This window comes from Pteropus vampyrus, unplaced genomic scaffold (assembly GCF_000151845.1).
Source record: "Pteropus vampyrus isolate Shadow unplaced genomic scaffold, Pvam_2.0 Scaffold64, whole genome shotgun sequence".
NCBI classification, from domain to species: domain Eukaryota; kingdom Metazoa; phylum Chordata; class Mammalia; order Chiroptera; family Pteropodidae; genus Pteropus; species Pteropus vampyrus.
The window spans coordinates 894,637-914,816 of record NW_011888845.1 but is presented as its reverse complement, the minus strand read 5'-3'; the positions used below and the strand labels follow the sequence as shown (position 1 = coordinate 914,816).

Below are 20,180 nucleotides of genomic sequence, written 5' to 3'. Positions count from 1 at the left end.
TCTTTATTTCTCCCAGTCCACCACCTGACAGAGTTCTGACCTGTAGTAGCTCTTTTGCACAGATCCCATGCTCAGATGTGCTGGTGTGCAGTTTGGGTGTTTTTTGTTGAGTTTTAGATGTTCAGCTTATTATTGTTTCAAGGGGAGAGATCTGGGGACGTCTCTCACTCTGCCATGTTTCCAAAGATCCCAGGAAATTCTTTTTTTGTGTCATTATAATTCTGTGAAATAACATAAAACTGGTTGCTCCTTTAATTTATTAACAGAGACCGTTTTAAATGCTACTTCTCAGAACTAATATAAAAATCTCTTCCCATAGCTCGACTATATGTTTGTTATATTTTTACTTATTTGCTTTTTGTTATTTGTTATGATGTCTCCAACTTATAGTTTGTTCCCATTGTTCTCTTATTAAAGGCATGAAATTTTCTGTTAAAACCGATAAACTCTGTTTTCAATTTTAATTTTTATATAGCCTATTTGAAACACAGAAAATGCCCTAGTGGAATTTTAAGAATTTATTCGGTTTTTGTTTAATTTTATGTTTCAAGTCTATGAAGCATATTCTAAAGCAATAATCATAACACTTAAAATATACTTACTTGCATAACATTTTTGTTGAAGTCAGTTTTAGGTATCATATGTTCTGTAACATTCCTGGCAAGGGAGTGCAAATAATACATGAAAATGAAACTTCCCTTTTTTACTTCAGCTTCTTTCTTTGATTGAGAAGTTATGAATATATCTTGCCTCTTTTCACAAATAAAAATGTGTCCAATACAATTAACCTACCCTATTAACTCTACTAAACATCTGCTGTATTTGTTAAACACTTCAAAATTTTGTTCTTAACCAGTTAATTCTAAGTAATTTCCCAGTTAAATATTTACATGAGCTTGCATGATGATAAGCTCTAGCTGGTCTTAAATAATCAGCAGATTGTCCAGAGAGAGAGCTATATGAAATGTAACACACTGTAATAGCTATCCACTGGAACTTAAAATAGCATACTAGATTGGACTATTTTTGCATATTTTTATCCTAGCCAAAAGAGGTACAGCCTTACGAATTCCTTTCTTGGTGAACATTTTTAATGTCCAAAATTCCTGACAGACATATGCAGATGTTTATATCATGAATATCCTAAATATATTCTCAAGCTTCTCTTTCTGAAAGGCAATAAATCTTTATGTTTGTGAAATTTTAGGAATAATCCAGTTTACAGTCATTTTCATAGCAGACTAAATAGATAAAAAAGTAGAAAAAGTGGATAGGCATTATTCTTTGGCAAATTAAACAGAAAAGAAAATAATGTATCAATTATGCAAATATGCCGTGTGCACAAAGGCACTTAAGATATGATTCCCTAACTAGAAAAATGATATATGTCTGTAAAATCTCAAGTAGTGGTCAAATATTTAAATAAGGACTGTAATAGAGATGATATTATAGGTTGTAAATGATCTATTATTAAATGAACAGTAGGCAGTTTTACCCTTAGATATCAGAGAATGGAGGAATCGCTTTAGTTGAGGAACTCAGACAAGACTGAAAGCTCTCCAATGTGGTATTTAAGTCCAAGTCCACATTTTGAAAATAAATATTATGTGTGGAGCAGAACCCTGTTTTCTACCACCACCACCAACCAGTGTTATTCTATTTCAGTGTTTTCTTCCTTACGATTCAATTTACTGTTTATTGAATCTCTTCTATAAGTGTGATAGAAGATTAAAAAAAAAAAAATGATCCTCTGTCCTCTAGAAATCATAGTCAACTAAGAGGAAAAGTAAAATATACAAATAATGACATTTACAAGGCTTATGGGAGGGTTCTGAGACAAATGCTAAGCCCTACCAAAGTTTAATTTAAGTAAACTGGGGCTTAGGTATATGTATAACTTTCATAGTAAGTAATAAGTAAATTTATTTTTTGAATTTATTAAATGAGAGGAAGAATGAGCTGGATAATTGTAAAACATCTATAAATTTTAATTTGTAAAAATCATCTACAAATTTTAATTTGTAAAAAATATAATTTTTTATAGTCGATTGGCCTGTGTTTTATTAATGACAATATTAATATCATTTTTCTATGTACATGTCAACTAATGTTTGGTAAATACAGCTCGAAAATGTTCTGAACACTAATACAATGTGGCTGGGATTTAAAATGGGTCATGAATAATTCAAATAGTGAGTAATCCATTGGAGATTAAAATAATTTCATAATTTTTCACCGAATTCCTAGATTTAAGAAAGGAAAAGGGTGGAGAGAGGATTCAGAATCATGAACATTCAGGAGGCATGTAAGTGGGTTTATGTAGGCGAATGTACTTTATCTTGCTATTTGGACATTGCACACAAAAGGCTCTCAAAAATAGTTTTTAATCCATTGAACACATTTTAAATCAAGTTTAATGTTTTTGTGTTATGTATGCTTTTGTTATATAATTTTTTCAAAGGAAAAAAGTGGAATTTTTATTATATGTGGCTCAAAATTAATAGTAATCTCTTGATGAATGTTTGGTGTGTATATGTTTTAGTAGCTCTTTTAAAAAACAGTGAAAGAGCTGTCAGCATTTGGATGGGTATCAAAAATGTTATATATAAGTTTGATTAATTCATGAAATGACACTAGTTTCCTAAGGGTAAAAGGGAAGAGCTTAATGTAGAGCCAAGATTGTGTCAATCTGTTAAATAATGATACAGCTCCCTATTATTATATTGTAATTAATTCTGGGTATTTTTGATTTTTAACATTTTTTTTCTTATACACATTAGGAATTTACCATCCTAAAGTTGGCCTAATTAGCCAACTTTCCTTAGTTACATAACATTTGACAGGTGTTTTTTATAGCAACAAACAGAACTAATCACTTTTTTCATTCCCTGGTTTTTATTTCTATCAAAATCAATAAAACATAGGCTCCACATGTCCTTATAACATTAAATTTTTCAAAAGTAGATGAAATGAATGTAATAAATACATACATTTCATTAGTATTTTGTGGAGGAGTCAGATTTGAGGAAATACTGAAGATTATTTATACATGTAGAATTTTTTGTACTGTTTTTTAAAAATCAGTTTCCATAATTTATGCTAAATTATGACAACTTTAATCAAATGAAACCTATCTGAATAAAAAATTAAAATGTCTATAACTTTTTTCTATTCAAAATAAAATTAGATGGTAAAATTATGCATGTTACAACATTTTGAAAATTTAGTTTCTATGAAAAATGAGAATATGCATGATAGATAATTATAGATCATCACAAGCACATCTGATGTTTTAGTTTTAAGGTAGCCATGACTTTTAAAGAAAAAAAGGAGTGAGTCTGGTCAAGCAGACAATTGGATATGTGGACAATTGAATTAGAAAATAAACCAGGGTTATAAATCTAGAATTATTGGCCTAGAGAATTCAAAGCCCACTGGCAAGAGAATGTGGACTGAGAAGAAAATGGGCCTAAATCTCCCACATAAAGCTTGAATAGGGAAGGAGGAAGCATCAGGAGAAACTAAGAAAAACCTTTCAGAAGTAACAACTTAGCATTAACTGCTGAAGATTTTTTAAAGCTAGCATTATCATTTTGGCTGTCACAATGAATTGGAATTCCTGTATAACAATAACTATCTGTAAGAATCAGGAAGAGTTGACTTCCAGATTAACAACACCTGGGATTTCATGGGCCTTTCTTACGATCTGAAAAATGATTATCTTCCCTACCACTTGACAATATTATGAGAAATTATTAAATAATGTCTATGATACTAAAAATTAAATGTTATGAATAGACATGTTGAAGGTAACGTCATAATCATGTGTTTTAGTTTCTTAGAAGATCTATACAGAGCTATCAATCACAAATATAGATGTATTTACAGAGTTTAAATACATAAAGAGGCATTTTTTTTTTTCTGCTTGCAAATATTGTTACCATTTATTTATGGTAATTTGGTGAAATGTGGTTCTGACTATGTGGGAGTCATCACTGGAAGTGGACAGTGGGCCTCACACCTGGTTTGGAATTACTTTTTTTTTTCTTCCTTGGAGTTAACTATCAAGATAAACCAGTAAAAGAAGGACAGTTCATCATTATTAATATATTACATAGTCTAACCTTGGAAGAATTCAAATCACTTTAAAATTTTTGTTTAATTAGTAAACTAGATATTAATTTCCACGACATTCTTTGTGAGCCAGGTGTACATGAAACAGTCTATTAACATGTGTCTTTTTTTCCTCATAGAGTTCCCTGGGGATTCAAGGGCCCCAAGGTCCACCTGGGAAGGAAGGTCAGAGGGTAAGTAAACTTGCAACAACTGGCAAGCATTGCTAGCTCAGGGGTTACTTATTTCTGAACACTAATTAAAATAAAACCAAAATATAGCAAACAGATGGGCATAAGGAGAGTATCAACTATCCAAAGACTGAAATTAGAGAATTTGACAAAAACAATCCAGAAAATTCTATATATTTTCAAGATTGGCAGCACAAATGTAGAGATATAGTTTGGGTAAAATGAATTAACTGTAATTTGATCTAGAGCATATTTGGTTATATTTGGGGAGTTTTAGTTATACTGATATTTGCAGAGTTAAGTTGATGAGTATCTTTGTGGAATTCCAGCCTGTTCATGAATTCTGTGGATTGTGGATATTAACTACATTCTTTAGCCAAATTAAATTATTGACATTACTTATTCTGTAATTCTGTCATTACTATTTACTTCCTTTGAGATAAACTATGTAGCATATGAATAAATTGTAGTTACAATTGGGAGTATAGCAATTACCTTTCATCTCTAGTCTAGGTAGCGTTATCATCCCTACTGAAAAGAATCCCTGCAGTAATAATCACTCAGCTTCTCCTGAATGCTTTTAGCAATGGGGCACCCCATTCTTGTGGTTTATTATTATTACTCTTTTAGATCATTTTTACATCTCAAAACATTTTATGTATGCTTTCTCATATGATTATTATTAACTTCTGACCTTACGGGGAGGATTCTGTGACTCAGAGAGTTTAGGTGACTTGTCTAAAATCAAAGCTAATAAAAAGTAGAACCAGGCCTTAAATTTGGGGCTTCTGTCTCTTAATCCCACATTATCTTTTACTGTCTCAGTGTATAACACCAAATCTGTCTTTTAGTCTTTTTTTTTTATTATTTCCAGTCCTGCCGTCTGGCAAATAAGTCTGTTGCTGCAAATATGTCAGAGTCCTTCAAATATTTGAGGACCAATGGTGTATTTTACTAAGGTTTATCTCTTATCAGGTTAATAAAATTTCAATTCTCTTAACTCTTTCTCTTCTCATATGAATTTCTGACCCTCTAACATTCTGGTAGTCTTTCCTAGAAAACAATCCTGGGCCTTCTGGGGGTGTCAGGACTGGGACTGAACACGCTCAGCCTTATTTAGGACCTAGTAAAATGTGGCAAGTATGCCCTTTGCTATATGCAGTATACTTCCATTACAGCCTGAGATTGAACCAAGGCTTCTGTGTATGTGTTGTATTGTTTTCTTTTTTAAATCTAATGCCTTCCACTAGAGCAGGTCTGTTTTTAATTCTTGATTCATTTGGGGTGGGGGGGGGAGTAGTGGTAATTGCAATTAAGATTTGATTTAGACTGAATGATTTCTAAGTTTTAATTTAAAAAATTCTATGTCCAGAATTTTTGTGAACACAAAAGGAGTTAATAAGATTTGATGGCTAAGAAAATTAAAACTTTGTTAAAAATGGCTAACATTTATGGGCTACTTATGATGTGTTAAATGCTTCATAATTATTATGTAATTTATTCTCACATTAGCCCTATGAAGTAGGTTCTACTCTAATCTTCATGGAGAAACTGAAGTTTTTAAGCAACTAGGATAGGGTACATTGCTAGTAACTAGAACTATGCTGATACTTTAAAATTATTTACAAAGTAGTCACATTTGGGTTCTACTTTGAACACCTGTGTGTACAATTGTAGTTTCCCTTTAGCTCTACAGCCTCTTTCCATTTAAGAGTTCATTAATCCACCTGAATCAAAATTTTAGTCTCAGGAAAAAATTTAAAAATTACTTCCCTAGATTTATGTTTTTGTAGCTGTCTTGAGCATTTAACCTACTGGGGGCCAAGGAATCAATGAAATGACCTTGTGAAGTTAATTTCCAGACTTCTTATCCTGTTTTCTCACAGTGATAGCCAAAATGTCTATTGCATCTAGAGCTATGTTTCTGAACTAATTTCTGTCTTCAACATCCAAGAAATATTTTCCTTCTAGTAACTACCCCTTCCTGGAAACTGATGATTTTATACTTGGTGATATCCAAGATATAGAAGGAACTCAGGTAACTTGGGTTGTTGCAAAGAAAGCAATAATCCAGTTAAAAAATGGGCAAAGGACCTGAATAGACATTTCTCAAAGGCAGACATACGAATGGTCAGAAGGTATATGCAAAGGTGCTCAACATTGCTAATCATCAGGGCAAAGCAAAGCAAAACCCCAGTGAGATATTACTCCTGTTAGAATTATCAGAAACACAAAAATATAACAATTTCTACAGATAGAGTATCTACACTCCCATGTTCATTGCAGCATTATTAATAATGGCCAAGACACAGGAAAAATCTAAGTGTCCATTGACAAATGAATGCATAAAGAAAAAAGTATATATAGATAAACACAATGGAATATTATTTGGCCTTAGAAAAGGAGAAAGTCCTGCCAGCAAGGATGTGTCAGCATGGATGAACCTGGAAGACATTATGTTAAGTAAATAAGCCAGGCGTAGAACGACCAATGCTGAACCTTCTCACTTATATGTGGAGTCTAAAAATGTCTAATTAATAGGAACAGAGAGTAGAATGGTGGTTACCAGGGGTTGAGGGAGGGGAATATCGGAAGATATTGGCAAAGGGGTACAAAGTTTCAGTTAAGCAAGGGAAGTTCTGGAAATCTCGTGTACAGCATGGTGACTATAGGTTAACAATACTATATTGTATACTTGAAATTTGCTAAAAAGGTAAGTCTTAAGTGTTTTTACCACTCATAAAAAAGGTAGCTATGTTAAATGATAGATATGTTAATTAGCTTGGTTGCAATGAATATTTCACAATGTATATCAGATTATCAAGTTGTACACCTTAAATACATACAATTTTTAATTGTCAACTATAACTCAATAAAGTAGAAAATAATAATAATAATAATAATAGTAATAGTAATAGTAATAAACATATTTAATTTCAACCCCCCCAAAATTCTTATACTCTCTAGGTGGTTTGAGATGGCAGAGCTGTGTGTGTGTGTGTGTGTGTGTGTGTGTGTGTGTGAGAGAGAGAGAGAGAGAGAGAGAGAGAGAGAGAGAGAGAAATATTCAACCTGAGATCTACCCTCTTAACAAGGTTTTAAGGGCATAACAACATTGCACTTTGACTAATACTGACATGCGGTCAGTCCAGTGCTCCACCTCTTGTTTTTGTGAAAACTTCTGCCCTCAGAGCTTCACTCGTCCTGTTATTGTGTGCTTGCTTTTCTGAATCTGAGTTGGAATTGATCCTTGTCATTGTTAAACTTCATCTTTCAGATTTTAGTCCCTAATACTATTATATTAGGATTTTTCCCAATGAAATATCTCCTAGCTTAACATCACCTTAAATTTTAATCAGCCTACCCTCTAAGTCTTCATTCAGATCATTAATAAATCCTGACTAGAATAGGGCCTGACAACTCTATGTAACACCAGCAAAGGCTGCCATTTTGTCTACCATTCATATTTTTGTGACATGATAATCAACTCATATACAAATACATTTGAAATTTACCTTCTTCCCACATTTCTTAATTTGGCTTGTAGGATAATTATGAGTCTTTGTAAGACTAACTGAACTGAAAAAATATTCAAATGAGGCTTTTTAAAAATAATAATGCTTCAAATTGAAATTGCACTTTAGCAAAGCTTACATTTCAGAAGATGGGTTAAAGAATAAATTAAACTTATGTATTCTTCATCGTAATTATAGAGAAATGCATTCAATTTGTAAAGTTCAACCAGTTTTATGCAAATTTATTCCGTTTATAAATATGAATAACCCAGATAATTTTATATTACTTTTATTTTATCTTCTATCAAGAATAACATGGTGTTAGAATCTAAAGAATGTAATAGAATTTTAAATATGCTGTTAGGCATGGTTTGTCATTATTGCTAGTGCTCTTCTATAATTGTATTTATCAAAGAGAGTGGCCAGAACAGGTATGATTGACATTATCCATGTTTACAAGTGATTATTTCCAAATATACTCGATGATTTATTCTGCTTTATAAGCTATTTGAAATGGAAGCAAATTAATTTAAAAAATGAGCATTCATACATATTTATGTTTAGGTCCTTATTAGTGCCACTCTTTCTTCTCTGTGCAAGAGTTAGGTTGTACTCAGCTCTTTTAGACATATAAAATATAGTGTATGTAGATATGTGTACATGTACATACCTACATGCATACATACACATATACTGAAAACTGAGACCAATAATTTTTCATTTCATTAAAGTTTACAATAGAAAACAACAGAAAAATCTATGAATTTAAAATTCTTTGTATTGACCCATTGTCAAGAAACTCTTATGTTTTGGTTGCAGCTGTTTGACTAGGAAGGCATTGACTATCATTAAGTTTATAAAATATGTAGTAAGTCTTAAGCACCTCACTCTTAGGCCTTAAAAAAGCTGAGCATTTAATTTAATTAAACAAATTATTGATTTGTTGGTTTTCCTCGATGATTAAGTAGATAGTAATTTCTACTCTACCAATATCTCATAATTGTGAGTTTCAAACTTGTAAACATACTTTGAAAAATACTAAACATTGTAGAAACTTATTACTATTACTACTATTATTTTTATTAAGGCATAAGAATTCTGGTTAATAAATGCATTTTATTTTTCTATTTAAACCTTTGTGTAGAGTTTTCAATAAACACAAGAAGACTATTATTTTTTCCAAGTAACACACCAAAGTTCTGTTTGAATTTTTCATTAGTTAATTTTATTCCTTTCATTATCTTTTATGCTGCTAAATCTCAGATTATAAAGTGTTCATTTAATAAAATATAGTGGTAGTAAGTTTCTCAAATTCTAAAGCTGCTTTTAACCTCCACAATGTTTGGTGGTGACATATATCTGAGATTAGTGGGCTTTGTTTTTCTTAACCTCCTGATTTTCTTCTTTAAATCTTTTATGTGCTATTAAATGTTTTTCCCACTTTGTTACCTTTTTAAAGTCCTACAAGTAAAAAATTTGGCTGGCATATTTTCAAGTGTCATATCCTTTATAAATTAACACAGTTTTTAAAATTCAATGAATGTCAGATATTGACCATAAGCCACAGATGAGAATGTATTAGATAGCAATGAAGGAGCACACTGTGGGCAGTCACCTACTTGGAGGCCCAGAGGATGTTCAGCTCATGATGAGGACAGAGAAGGGCCAGGAAGGGAACCAACACACTGCAGGGCTGAGAAATCAACAAAAGAGCATTTTAAGATACAAGGAGGGTTCAAGGGATTAAAATCTGGAATGAAGTAAGAGGAGAGATGATGAATAAGAGGAGAAGTGACTGGCATTGATCCATATGAGAGAGCAGTTTTAGTTGAATAACTAGGAGAGCATTGGAATAAATAATTGTAAGAAAATGTGTGAGAGAATTAGGGGGTGAATTGTGAAGAAGGAGAGAGAGCGTGGGCAATCTGGTAGAGAGATAAGGACACTAACTAGATGGACGCCCAGAAAACTATGTTAGTGAAAAGTGGAGGATTTCAGACAACTAACCATGTTCATAGACATTTACATGAAACATCTCAAAAGAATGGCCATTTATGAACATTCCCTCTAAGATATAGATTCCTTAATAAAATATTTTAATATTCTTAATAAAATCTGCCAAGATATTTTTAAAAATTATTTTAACATAATCTTGGATTTCTCTTTTATCATGGCATGAAGTACATGTTTCAATAATCTGTGTTGCTTTGAAATTACCATAGCCTTTTTTAAAGAGGTCACTCTAGGTCTCTGAAAAACATTTATTGGTGAATCCACTATACTTACTTTCCCAAATAGAAATTTGGTTGGACCAAAATGACACATCATTCTTGCACTCTGTTGCTGGATCCTAAACAGAAATTTTGTGTTTAAAATTCCTTACATTTACTCCTCTACTGTGCTCTCAGTTTAGCTTCTCTGCCCATGCCTTTTTATTTTTCTCTCCAGGCAAAAACCACCCTTTTTTTTAAAATACATCTCCAGGCAACCAACCCTCCTTTTAACATTTTTGTGCAGATTTTACTTTCTTTTGAAGTGCTTGCTCCAAGCTGGCTTTGAAGCCTGTTTCTGGGGTCTGGATTCCTTGCATTTTAAACCACACAGAGAACACCTCTATCAGGATGCATCTTTTCGCACCAGCCCAGGCTTAATGGCAAAGGCACTGGGTCATATTTCTTCAACAGGGTGGGAATCTGATAGTCAATCCTACAAAAGTCTGGGAGGACAGAGCAGGCAGTATGTCTGCTGGCTTCTTGGGGTACAAGCAACATGTGGTATAACATGGAGGCTGAAACATAGGCTCTAGGGCCAGACTACCTGAATTTAAATCCCAGCTTTACCACTCATTTGCTGTGTAATCTTAGGCAAATTCCTCAGCCTCTCTGTGCCTCAGCTTCCTCACTCATTAAATGAATATTCTAATAATCTCTACCTCACAGAGCTATTATAAAAAGTATGCTGTGTGACGTTAGCTATTGTCACGATTCTCATCCCCAGCCTGGTATTAGGACTTGATTAAAGAGAATGTCTAATTGGTCAACAAAAATTATTTAAGGAAAAATGACTATTTTCACTACCACTCCACTAAACTAATTTTATTTAATTTTTACCTGAATTTTTGTCCACATTCTAATACCCCAGAAGCTTAATGAGGCCCAGTGTTGCCCACATTCTAATACCCCAGAAGCTTAATGAGGCCCAACTTCATAATGAAATTAAGTATCTAAAAAAATTTGCAAATACGAAGTAGATTATGGTCTTTTCCTTAAAGAAGCAGAAATGAGGTTCGGTGTCCTCATGGTGGAGTAACTGAAGCCTTAATGTTTGTTTAGTGCATAAACTGCTGATCATGTATAAATTCACCAGGATGTACATGGAAAAACGCCTTGTTTTTCTTTTGGCTTATTTGTTTCTGAACTGATTTGTGTGCTTTATCTAAGATAATACAAGTAACATAAATTATGTTCTAATAATTCCTAAGTTATATCAATCTCATTAGGAAAAAGGACAATGAACTCACAGCTTCTGTGAAATCAGCACATACTATGGGACTCATCTAAGCAAAATTTTCCATAAACTGATTTGTTTTTGTGGGGCTTGATATATTTTTCATGTGCAATTATACTCTGATAGCCTAGCCATAGTCAGTGAAAGCTTCATAGAACAGAGAAAGCCAGCAAAGCAAGTCAGAACTGCCTTCCATATCGTTAAAAAAAAAAAAAATTTCTTCTCACTTTAGGGTAGCTTATTCCACAGTGCTAATTTCATAGCTATAAAATGACCTCATACTTTCAATGAAGCAAGTTCAGAGTCCGGTAGAAACCACTGACAATTGTCTGTATTTGCAATTAAATTATTTTACATGAGCCTCAATTTTGGAGATTTGCCTTGTGAGGAAAAGAATGAATAGTGATAAATTTTCAGCTCAGAAAGTAATTTGGTTGCTTGCTCATTAAAATGAGAGGGGAAATATAAGATTGTCTTCTTATCTTTATGTGTTAAAACTGACATTGAGTAGTAAAATGCACAGTGAGTGTATCCATAGTTCTGCTCACTCACTAAAGCAATGACTAGTGTTTTATACCAAGAATTTGTATTGCTAACAGGAAAAAATCAACAAATTATTTTAAATAATAATTTTAATCCTGATCCTAGGTAGAACATAAATATGTGGGGAGCATCTTCTTCAGCAAGGATCCACAGATAAATGTGTAAATATACATGTTGTAAATAATATTTTAGAGGTCCTGCATGCCACAACTAGTGGTTCATGTTTATTGCACATGTTTTAAACTTCCAATTTACTTCTTATGAAATTTCCTAAAGATATCTCCCTGAGGATACCTTGAGAATTTACAAGAAATATTAACTTTGATCCTATCTGACATTTCCAGGTGGATAACTAGGAAATTGTGTACCCTGTTCAGGTCCCAAGGGCTATGCAACTTTCCCCCAACAGCTTACTAGAATTTACAAAACCGGTGAGATTCAAAGGATAAAAATGATCAAATCTACATTTATCCCTGCATTCCTGTTTGCAGAGCCTCATAGAATACTTTGGGGAACCTTTGCTATTGTTTTAATGCCCAATCTAACTGGCTTTGCCTTTACTTGCCGTCTCTCTAGAAACTCACTTAACATTTAGGATTATCTTGTTATCCCTCAATTTAACTATGAGACTATTAAATTAACACTTATATAATTAAGAAAACTTTTATTGAGTTAAATTAGCCACCTGGGGAGAATAATATATTGTAGTCTAAATTCTACCAGAATTTCAGAGAACATTGAAAAAATTCAAGGAATGTCCTTGGTCTGCTTTATCTGAAAATTTGGACTTCATAATTTTCTCCTAATTTCTTGAACTCAGTTACTCCTTATCACTCTAGTTTTATATCCTCCAAAGCTGTATCAATTATAGTTTCTGAAGCAGTAGAGTAAAGCAGGAAGAGGGGAAAGAGGCTAATGCATGTTAATGTCAAACACATGTCCACAAGGGAGTAATTATGTAGCAAGGACAAGAATTCTCCACTTTTGCCTCACACTCTGTGACTGGTGAGAAAGATAAATCAAAGGAACAAGATGTTGGGAGACAATGTCTAGCTCAATGTAATTAGAATCAAGTAAAAAAGAGACGCAATAGAAGCAGCCCAGACTTTGTGAGAACAGGCCATCTCTTAGATAAAGTTTTGCCCTTGGTTCATTGTGGTAAACTTCACTCTAATTAGCTAGTCTTTGCAGGGCACTTGAAGCCAAGACACCGAGGGCCCTGGGAAGGTTATAACAAGAAAAAGATTGTAACCAATAGTTTTGTTTCAGTTAATCTGTATATAAATTGTTAATCCGCAAGGAGCTGAGGTTCTTATCTATTTAAATGAAGGATGAAGTGACATTATTTGTATTGTAACAGAATAGTCTTATAAACTATCTCTGTTATTTGAATTTATAAAGAGGAAATGTTTCCTGTTTTTCAAATAGAATGCTGAGTCTGAATGACTTAGAATTTTATATAAATAGACCCAGAATTGATGTCTGCTGTGGAAGATGCACCTTATTTCATGGGGATTCCTTTAAACCAGGGATCCCCAACCCCTGGGCCATGGACTGGTACTGTTAGGAACAAGGCTGCTCAGCAGGAGGCGAGCCGTGGGCAAGCAAGCAAAGCTTCATCTGTATTTGCAGCAGCTCCCCAGTGCTAGCATCACCACCTAAGCTCCACCTCAGATCATCAGGCATTAGATTCTCTTAGGAGCACCAGTCCCTGGTGCCAAAATTGTTGGGGACCACTGCTAAACTGGAGACACCCTGAGGATTGGAGAGACTGGGAGCTACTTCAGAGGGATGGGCCTGGGAGGAAGGCCCATTTCAGAGACATCAATTTTTTTACATTTTAGAGCTGAAAAGGAACTGTAGTATTATTCCAATCCACCAAATAAGGAAACTGAGGTCCAGAAACATTTAACAATTTTTTAGGGTTGCACAGCTATTAATCTCTTTATACTATACGAAGAGTAACCATTGTCTATTTTGTGATCTCACAGCAAAATCCAGATTTGCATGTCTTTAAATGGAGAATATTGAGAATTTGACCAGAGCTACTTTATTTTTCTAATTAAGGCCACACGTATTAGGGGACAAATGTAGATAGGTACTCTTGGTCCTTTTGTGGTCTCAACCTAAAGAGTACACATTCTGTCTCCATGCCCTGCTTATCCTGCACCAACAATTGGGACCAGCATTGTCTGGTCGGTGGGGATCTGGGGTGGGAGTAAGAGCTGCTCTTTATCCACCTGTAGGATTAGATTAATTTGTGACTTCAATCACTCAAGATTCTAATCTAAATTTATCTGCTTCATCACAATTTAGCCCTTAGATATATTATGGGATTAAGCCAGAAGCACTTTCGAAGCACTCTGGTGACAGGTGTTCTATGAAAAAGTCTTATAAATATTACCTACTTAGCCACAGAAACACTTAAAGAGAATGCAAAAGGAGAAGACGCTTTCCGCCAAAGTGGCGATATGCTAATACTCCTGCATCAGTATCTTTATTCAGAACATTACACTGAACACATTAGTAGCTCTTTGGTACATTTACCACTGGAAATGTCAAGTACAAACTTATTTATCCATTTGGGACACATTGAATATATAGGTGGATGGCTACCAAAACCAATAATTAATTACAAGTTATTAATCAATTTGGGAAATATTACCATATAAGTTTTCAGAAATGCAAAACATTTAGAACATGAAACATTTTTATGGCCTAATGACTTTTAAAGCCAGCAAATTATGTTTCTAATAAATAATGCAAGACTTTAACTTTGTAAAAGTCCAAAGTATTTTGAGTTACCTCAGGTGATAGCATAGAATTCTCAAAGCAAATTTAATTTTATAGCACTTTAGTTTTTTTCAATATGTGATATTTCAATTTGCAGGGGGACAGTAGAGCTATTGAAAATAAATGTGATTTACTTTGCAAAATTGAGTGCCTGTTTTGTGTGAGCTCTCATGGAAGTTTGCTCAGGTTGGGTTTTCCTAAAAGTAGAATCTAAGATGGGATTCTTGCACATGTGATTTTCTGAAGAAAACTGGAAGTGAGACAAGTAGAAAAAAGAAGAGGAATAATACAGGCAAAAATGTGCTTTCAGAAGTCTAGTCTCAGCCTGCTCCCACAAGGCACTCTGGAACACCGCAGAATTTATCCTACCTTGGAGCAAGTGGCTAGATTTGATACCCACCAACCACACTGGGTGGGGATAGGGACAGTAACTTTTCCGTATCTCCGGGCAAGGCAGCTCCTATAGACTAAGGCAAGCCTCTGGAGAAGGGTGCAAGCAGAAGCCATTAGCAGCCAATGCCCATGGTAATTGGGTACCAACCAAACCTGACACAAACTGCACTTGCACCAGAAGTGGAATAAAACATTACCATTAATTTAGCCAAAGCAACATCCTCAATGGCTCTGAAGAAGTGAAGACATGATGAAAACTTTGATAATATTAACCTTACCATGAGAGGGAGACAGAGACAGAGACAGAGACAGAGAAGAAGGGAGGGAGGAAGAGAGAGATGGGCAGAGAGACTCTGTGTGTGTGTGTGTGTGTGTGTGTGTGTGTGTGTGTGTGTGTCGAAGTGGATGACAGCTATTCTTTCAGTGAGTAGTAAAAGGCTAAAGTCATGCCTATCAAAACAAAATAAAATTACCAGATGGGACAGATATTAAGAAGAAAGAATGAGCAGAGAGAGAAGGCAATGGACTTATGTATCAAAAGTGATTACTAAGGTACTAAATCTGAAACGGTCTTAGTGCCTTTAACCAAAGTAGAAAACACTGGAGGAAAACATTTTTTTTTGACAAGAAGAGTAGTTTCCAGCCGATAGCATTGGAGCTGCTGAAAGGATCTGCAAATGGAAATGCACCAGCACTTTAAAGCTATACTGAGATCATAAGTAAAAGGACATAATATGCTATTAGGGAGTCATCAATTTTGGGTCATTAATTGAAGCCACTGGAGTGGATAGGATGGCCAAGGGAGAAACTATAGAAAGAAAAGAACTGAGGGCAGAACCTTGAAATTAGGGTAAGCCCATATATGGGAGTAAGTGGGGAGGCGAATGAGAAAGTTAAAAGTATAGAGAAATAGAGTAAATAAATGATCATTTTTAAAAGGGAAGGGATGGTCTTCTAATTGGAAATGCTTTAGAAACATCAGGGAGAATGGGGTCTGAGGCAAAGCCATTGGCGATCTTGAACAACTCTGGTTTCTAAGAGTGGCTGTGCTGTGTAGAAGCAGACGTGACATTTCAGGGTTGGTTGTTGGGAGTATAGTTGGTTTTGAGAATGTTGGGGATTAGGAAGTATTCAAAAGTGGAGATATAAAGAGAAATGGCATAACATCACCATTGGAGAGGTCAGAGCAATTTTTTTTTTTTTGTAATTGAATATATCCATAAACTAAGTCAAGGAAGTCGATGAATAGGGAGAAACTGAAGTGGCAAGCAACAGGAAACAATAATAATCCAGAAGAACCAGAGGAGGTTAGAGAAGTCACACATGGGTCAAATATGGATCAGCACCTATACCCTGGAGACACATAGGAAGAGAGGAGGGGCATGGACACTCTGGGGCAAAATAGGAATCAAGGCATTATATTTATCTCAGACGGAATGAAATTTCCAGTGTAGATATAATTTAATAAAACTTTTGCTCTTTGTAAGAGGTATTGATCTCAAGATCGTTCATGATTTTCAGATAGCTACTCCTTACTTCATCAATAGCAAGCCCTATTCAGTCAAGTAAAGGTAGAAATATAGAAATAGAGGAAGCTAAACTAAAAAAAAAAAGGTGGAGGGGGCAGGGCATTGGGAAAGAAAAGGTTTATTATTACAATTTCAGAGTTTTGCAAGATTCTTCAAGCAGCTGGTAAAAATGCAGGCATTTCTCTTTACCCATCTGTGTATGCTTCTTATCCTTTGTGAATTACTAGTAGTACCTTAGAAGAGCATTTCCATTATCAGCTGTTTATCTGAATTCATTTATTGTGTTTTATATATCTATTTTGCTAGAATGCAATTTTAACTTATTGGAAAACTTTGTTTTATTGGTATAATGTAAATGATGTCAGAGTAACATATTACCAAAATTAAATTGTTCTTATCTTTATTGCTATTGACAGTTTTCACTGTTTATATCTCTGTGCATTTTGTAAACTGTCATTTATTTTTTCTTAAATGATATAAAAATTTCAGAAGCATACTAATTAAGTATAATTCCCAAGCTAGGAAATATCAAGAGACTGATTAACATGTAAGTGGTCTTGCCTGTGTCTTTTTATCAATAAATCCTTGTGGTTATAGTTATAAATTTTTGTATAATATACTGCTAACTTACTATGGACTTAAAATATGTTCTTTGGGAGCTGATAGAAATGAATACATGGTGTATTTCTTTGCAGTGGTTGCCATAGAGATAAAAACCTTTTCAAAGTAAAACAAGGATGGCACAAAAATTACTAATGCAAAAGAGTTATGCTTCTAATTTAATATTGATAATGGTGCACTAGTCCTTTTTTTAAATTTTGTCAAAACTGCATGACTTGAGTGTGTCTAATATACTTTTATTAGATAATTTCTAGTATAAGAAAAACTGAATCAAAAATAAAATAGGTGAATTCCCCACGGCATTTAGTGGGATGAAGCTTTCATTTTTTAATCTTTTATTCTTAAGAGTTACACCATTCCTAATTATCTTCCTCATGGCTCCATCTCCATCCTTCCTCTTTATATCTTGCTATTCAATTTCAAATCTAATTACCTATAATGTCTTTTCTTAAAAACAAACAATTTATTGGCTTTCTTTTTCTGCCACATCATTTCCAACAATTAGACACGTTTTCTAGCAGTAACACAATATTAAAAAGATGAACAAATATATGAAACTTTCTCAAATCTTATTACTGTTCATGTTCAGATTTTATAAGTCCTATAGACTTCCCTTGAAAAAAAAATTAGCACACTCTTAGATAATATTCTATGATTTAGAATTGTTTTACTTAATTTGATTCAGTTACAAAAATGTCAGCATCATCACTAGAGACATTGAAATGAGCTCAGTGACACTAAGACAGATGATTAATTAGGTGAGGAAGAGTCAGCCAATGAAACAAAACCATCATGGATAATGTGCCTACAACATTCGTGGGAGAAGTATGTGATGGGGAAAGAGGTACGGGGGACAAGGTTCAAGAAAGTAGACCCCGCCTTATCTCGTATTCCCCATAACTGACCCTGTTTGCTTTCTTTTAAAGTGTAGATTAGTAATTAAATCCTTTTAAAGGGATTTAAAAGGATTTAAAAGGAAGTAGAACAATTGAGAGGATGGTCCCCATAAAAGAAATAGGAGTTAACAAACCATGAGTGCTGTGCAGTACAATGCTACTCAAGTATGATCTCAGACAAAATATTGCCAAACCATGATAAATATACAAATTGAAACTGTGTGTTTAGAAACCTTTATAATAATTCAATATTCCTACATAAGCTAAGCATATGATTATTGGACTCATCCAGCTCCAGCAAAACAACCTATACAAGAGATGATATGTTGCCGAACTCACATGGAGAGTCACAAGGGTGCTAACTACCTACAAGTCATAAACAGTAGGACCACAACACAACATGTGACATTTTGAGGTTAGCTTGTCAATTGTAATACACAAAAATCTGAGAAAATGTAATCATTTATTTTTATAAATTCTTATTTTTAATTATTTTAATTTTTGTCAATTTATGGAAGTAAAACTTATATTATTTATAACATTAAGTAATAGCAGAACAGGATTTTTTTTTTTACATATATTTTCAGCAGAAATAAACTAACCAATGGCCATGGAAGTGATTCCAAAGAAATGAAGATCAAAAAATTTGATGCTAGTTTTATTAGGAAATATGGTCATTCATACATTGAGTTCAGTTAATTGGTGGTGAAGTATTAAATTATAGCATGTTACTTGTAGAGATAGACTGACTAATGGAGCAATGAAACCATCAAAATATAAACAACATTTACAAACAAAATATAAATAAGTTCAAAATCAAAAGAATTTTGAAATAGTGAACATTGACTTAAAAAGCCAATTGAAACAAATGTTCAGTACTTCATATTTAAGCATTAGCACTTTTTAGGTGTTTTATAATAGTGCTTTAAGATTGCTGAGACAAAAATGAACATTCTTTGTTGAGGCATTAGTGAAAGATGACATCAGAGATATTTGCTTGGAAATATTGAGTGAATATGTGGCAAAGATTCCATTGCTTGACATATTAAAAAATAGCTAATACCCTGAAATAATAAATGCATAGAAGAAAACATAGGAACTAAACTCAAGGACCTTGGACTTAAAGAGGATTTTATGAATTTGACCTCAAAAGCAAGGGAAGTAAAAGCTAAAATAAATGAATGGGATTACATCAAATTAAAAAGCTTCTGCTCAGCAAAAGAAATCGTCAGCAAGGTAAAGAGAGAACCATCTGAATGGGAAAGTATATTTGCAAGCAACACCTCCAATAAGGGCCCAATATCCAAAATATACAAAGAACTCATACAACTCAATAACAACAACAACAAAACAAATGATCCAATCAAAAAATGGGCAGAGGACCTGAACAGACACTTCTCTCTAGAGGACATACAAATGGCCAATAAATATATAAAAAGATGCTCAACATTACTAGCTATTAAGGAAATGCAAATCACAACCACAATGAGATACCATCTCACACCTGTTAGAATAGCTATAATTAACAGGACAAGTAATACCAAATGTTGGAGAGGATGCAGAGAAAAAGAAACCCTTATATACTGCTGATGGGACTGCAAATTGGTACAGCCACTATGGAAAACAAAATGACAGTTCTTCAAAAAACTAAGAATTGATCTACTGGGTATTTACCCCAAAGATTGAAAACCCATATCCGATGTTCATAGTAGCATTATTTGCAGTGGCCAGGACATGGAAGCAACCGAAGTGTCCTATGATAGATGATTGGCTAAAGAAGCTGTGGTACATATATACAATGGAATATGATTCAGCCATAAGAAGAGATGAAATACTGCCATTTGCGACATGGATGGACTTTGAGATAATCATGCTAAGCGAAATAAGCCAGACAGAAAAAGTTGAAAATCACATGATATCACTTATATGTGGGATGTAAACCTAAAAGCAACAAATGAGCAGGACAAACAAACAGAGACTCATGGACATGGACTATATACTAGTGGTTTACTAGTCTATAGAGGGTAGGGGGTAGGGGAGGAGCGGGAGGTAGATGGAGTAAAAGGGTGGTGACAGAAA

The 20,180-nt window shown here is 33.9% G+C and overlaps 1 protein-coding gene across 1 annotated transcript in view; it reads left to right on the top strand.

Moving 5' to 3' along the window:
* Positions 1 to 20,180, top strand: part of COL19A1 (collagen type XIX alpha 1 chain) — a 317,873-nt gene that overhangs the window by 177,678 nt on the left and 120,015 nt on the right. Inside the window, exon 15 of the mRNA XM_011361196.1 lies at positions 4,254 to 4,307. Within this exon, the coding sequence (XP_011359498.1) occupies positions 4,254 to 4,307 (54 nt within the window). The remainder of the gene's footprint in view (positions 1 to 4,253; positions 4,308 to 20,180) is intronic.